General features: G+C 35.1%; 1 protein-coding gene across 1 annotated transcript; it reads right to left on the bottom strand.

Annotated features, from left to right (window-relative positions):
* Positions 1 to 3,052: 3,052 nt before the first annotated feature.
* On the bottom strand, positions 3,053 to 3,973 carry Vom1r110 (vomeronasal 1 receptor 110). The gene has a single exon (NM_001008953.2). It carries the CDS (start codon positions 3,968 to 3,970, stop codon positions 3,053 to 3,055), a length of 918 nt encoding a protein of 305 aa, NP_001008953.1. The 5' UTR covers positions 3,971 to 3,973.
* Between the last annotated feature and the right edge of the window lie 835 nt (positions 3,974 to 4,808).

Below are 4,808 nucleotides of genomic sequence, written 5' to 3'. Positions count from 1 at the left end.
GTTTCTTTAATTTTTTTCTCTAACTCCTCAAACAGAGACCCAGTTTTCAGTTCAATACTTTGCTGCTAGCATTCACCTCTGTATTTGTCATACTTTGGCTAAGCCTCCCAGGAGACAACTACATCAGGATCCTGTCAGCACACACTTCTTGGCTTCATTAATATTGTCTAGGTTTGGTGACTGTATATATATATATATATATATATATATATATATATATATATATATATATATATATATATATATATATATATGGAATGGATCCCCATGTGAGACAGGTTCTGAATGGCCATTCCTTCAAACTCTGCTCCAAACTTTGTCTCTGTATCTCCTCCTATGAATATTTTTGTTCCCCCTTTTAAGAAGGACTGAAGCATCCACACTTTGGTCATCCTTCTTGAGCTTCATGTGGACTGTGGATTATATCTTGGTTAATTTGAGCCTGTGAGCTAATAGCCAATTATCACTGAATGTATACCATGTGTGTTTTTTGTGACTGGGTTACTTCATTCAGAACGATATTTTCGAGTTCCAATCATTTGCCTATGAATTTCATGAAGTCATTGTTTTTGGTAGGTGAGTAGAACTCCATTGTGTAGATGTACCACATTTTCTGTATTCATTCCTCTGTTAAAGGACATCTGTTTTTTTCCAGCTTCTGGCTATTATAAATAAGGCTGTTATGAACATAGTGGAGCATGTGTCCTTGTTATCTGTTGGAGCATCATTTGGGTATATGCCCAGGAGTGGTATAGTTGAATCCTCAGGTAGTATAGTGTCTGGTTTTCTGAGGAACCTCCAGACTGATGTCCAGAGTGGTGTTACCAGCATACAATCCCACCAACAATGGAGGAGTGTTCCTCTTTCTCCACATCTTCTCCAGCATCTGTTGTCACCTGAGTTTTTGATCTTAGCCATTCTGACTGGTGTGAGGTGGGATCTCAAGAGTGTTTCATTTGAATTTCCATGATGATTAAGGATGTTTAACATGGTTCTTTAATTCCCAGGCTTGGATATGAGGTGACCAAAATGCAGGAGAAGGGATAGAGAAAGAAGATTCCAAGAGGTAGATTAGCCATAAAAGTATTGCCATGAGGGCTGGCCAATTGAAATTTAGAACAGCCCTCACAGACCATGGGCAATCATATTTCGGGGCTAATGGTCTGTAAATAGATCCCTATGCCAGAGAGATTAGATATTTACCCTGTTGCAGTACTGCGTATGGCTTATTGTAAATATAAAAGGTGTGTGCCTTTTATCCAGAAACCAAGTGATCAAAGGTTTGGGAAAAACCCCCAATTGAAATGAAATATTTGTTCAGTTTGGGTCTGGTCCTTGCAACTTCAGTGTGATGGTGTTTATTTTATCCTTTTGTATTCTGTTAGGTTTTGATGTTATTTTGTTTTGTAATGACAGAAAAGGACTCCATTTCATGGGAGGGGAGAAAATGGGTGGAGAAGAGTTAGAGAAAGCTGTAGTCAGAATATATTTATAAAAATATAATTATTTTCAATAAAATATTAAGTAAAGTATTTCTGGAATATAGCATGATGATCAAGCGATTTCCTTCTTTGAGTCCATTTATGGAATACATCACTTTTACTGGTGGCTATATATGGAATAATTTCTGCATGGAAATATTGTTTTGGTGTTTTATTTCAAACTAAAATCACTTCAGTGTAATGAGCACATAAATAAAAGAATTAAAAATTCTAGAATGAAATAACTAAGAAAGGAACACTTGCTCAGGCCAATTTTCTGTACATTTCAATGAACTGCAGATGTTAGAATAGTCATGATATAGCCATAGAGCTTTACTTAGGGTTCCATGCTCTCAGTAGCAATTATATTTTTATACTCGTATGCATCAGAAAGGAAAATAAATTGATAACATTGAAAATTAAAATATTATTGTATATCATCTGTTTTAAATTCTGGATACTTTCACCTGCCCATCATCTAATATTACCTTTCTAGGTATGCTTTAGAAATGTTATAACTGAAGTTACACTTCCTATACCTAGACATTGTAGGATAAGATCTGCATGAAGGAAAACACGTGGTCATTTTTCTTTCTGATTTAGGTGATGTGGCTAAATTTTATCCATTATCAATCAATTTTCATAAATATTTTGTGATTTCATCTTTCACAGTGTAGAATTATACTACATTTTATGTGTGAAAAATTGAATATTTGATTCACATATTTATGGATATATGGGAGAGATATGCTTCATTGCTAAATAAACAGACCAGCAATCATCACTGATAGGCAAATATATCTATGTTATAATATGGATTTTTCTCAGTCTAGGTCCAGGAATAGAAGAGCTGGTCAAACAGTTGATTTTTCACATCCCGGGAGACCACAAAAGTGGTTTCCATAATGTCTATATTAATTTATTCAAAGCTCTTTTGATGAAGATAGCATTACTTTGATGCCAAACCAGATAAACACAGAATTACAAGGGAAATTTATAATCAAATATCTCTAATGATGAAAAATCTCTCAATAATATATTATTCAAAGAAGCTCAAATAATATCAAAAATACCATTCATCTTGAAATGATTTTTGTATGAGATAAAAATTGTAATCTTATTTTTTGGTACATGCTACAGCAACTAAGATAGTATCAGGGCCTCCCAAAGAACAAGTATTTGATCAGCCATGGTTTCAGTTTTCTTTTTTTCATTTTCTTTTTCTTTTTTTTTCTCGATGTAGGATCCTTAGGCTGTCTGTGAAATTATAAGCAGCTAAGCTGCCTGACAAGATGAAACCAACAAGAAACTCAGTTTTATGGGCAGGTTTTCCCCCTGTATTTTTTTTTTTACAGCAGATATAAAAGGAAGACTTTCAGAGGAGTACAATCATAATATGATGAGATCATGTGGGCTACTGATTCAACCAATTGACAAACTCCCATTCAAACTTTGGATCACTTTAACAGAGAATGTCCTATGTTTTAATTATTTTAGTGACTTTTTGATGAAGAGTGTGAGATCACAATTGGAAATCAAGTAAAATATATCACTCAAATACTTAAATACGATTAGGAGATTTTATTCCATATCCAGATCAAACTGAATCTAGGCATAAAAGAGTAATGACTCATAAGAACAAAGTGTCCAAAGGATGGAAAACACAGAGAAGTGAAGCGAGTGACATTCACCAGCCACCAACTGTGATTATATAGAAGAGCAATGCAGCCTTGTAAGACAGAGGAGAGAGTATAAAATGCCAGGAAGGTACACACCAGGACTAGGATCTTCTTAGTGGCTTGAGATTCTGGTGAGTTTTTGCTGGAAACAGGACAGCTGTGGATGTGTTGAACCCTCTGCTTGTGTCTGTACAGAATGACAATCATGGAGCCACTGGACCAGGCAATGAGCACAGAAAAGAAGATTTCAGGGCACACCACTAATGCTGTATAGAGTACGGCATTGATATCATCACCCCCTCCAGTAGAACAGTACTTATAATATCGGTTTCTTGTACTGTTTTTGCTATTCCTTTTGACAAGTATGTAGACAAAGAAAATGAAATTTATACTTATGGACATGACCCAGAGAGAAGAAATGGAGCAGCCAATATACTTTGCAGCTTTCAACTTTTGATTTTCACAACAGGATTCTCTGTTACTGATGCTGATGGCTTGGAAGACACTCAAGAGACAGGTTGTGCTAATGGACACACTCCGGCCGACCATTTGAATGTACAAAATTAATCTGCATCCGAAATCATTTAAAAAGTTCTTCAACCCAAAAGCTGCCAGTGTGTGGGGCATTCCTTTAGAGAGAACTATCAAAACATTGGACGCCATTAGGTGCATGAGAATCAAATCTGTGGGCTTTAATGCATGTTCTGTACAGTAGAATAGATAGTGGATAAGAAGAAAGAAATTCCCCAGAATTCCTGTTGTAGTTTGTGATAAGAAAACTATTTTGACTGCCAGATTCCAGAAGTCCATTTTGTAATTGCTCCTGATTCTCTTTAGATTATGACCACACCCGTTTTCTGATCAAAATGAATGGAATGTATTAATAATCTGAAGAACTACTGAGAGGCTAAATCAGATGGGTCCCTAAAGCTCAGGAATACAATGTCAGTATAACTCTCATCTATGTACTCTATGTACTGTAACAATAATTTCTGGAACTTTTTGACAATAGTAATTATAACTTACAATATGTACTTACAACACAATATTGTCAGATGGCTGAAGGTTGTAAGACAGACCTGTGAATTGGAAATATGCTTTCATAATCATAGTATATGCAGCATTTAAGATTACTTGGCCTGTGAGAAGCAATGAAGACACCGAACTAGTGCTAATAAGCATGATCCAAGATAACGCAAGACTGTAACAAAATACTGGTACTTTGTGTCATGGTATAAAGGAAGACAATCTTAGTGACTACTACCAACCTCAAGCATATCAATTCTTAAAGCATATTTCATCTAATATTAAGTGGCAGATAATGAAAAATTAATAATACCATTATATCTATCTATCTATCTATCATCTATCTATCTATCTATCTATCTATCTATCTATCTATCTATCATCTATCTATCTAGAGTCATAGATAAGAACATTTTTATCAAGAGTATGAAACTTTTAAATGATGGGTTGTGACAACATATACATTATTAAGTTGTGAGATAGCTCTTATACAATGATACAGGACACAGACATACATGCATGTGTTGTTACAGACCTGGGGACATTCTGTGTCATGCAATCTCAAAGTATCTAGACCATGGGATTTCCCTAAAACTACTGTCTGTCTGTTGCATACATTCCC

This window comes from Rattus norvegicus, chromosome 1 (genome assembly GCF_021556685.1).
Source record: "Rattus norvegicus strain SHRSP/BbbUtx chromosome 1, alternate assembly SHRSP_T2T, whole genome shotgun sequence".
Classification (NCBI taxonomy): Eukaryota; Metazoa; Chordata; class Mammalia; order Rodentia; family Muridae; genus Rattus; species Rattus norvegicus.
This window is presented reverse-complemented; position numbering and strand designations above follow the sequence as displayed.

Coding starts and splice junctions, on each gene's coding strand:
- Vom1r110 (NM_001008953.2), bottom strand. CDS start 3,970: ATGGACTTCTGGAATCTGGCAGTCAAAATAGTTTTCTTATCACAAACT.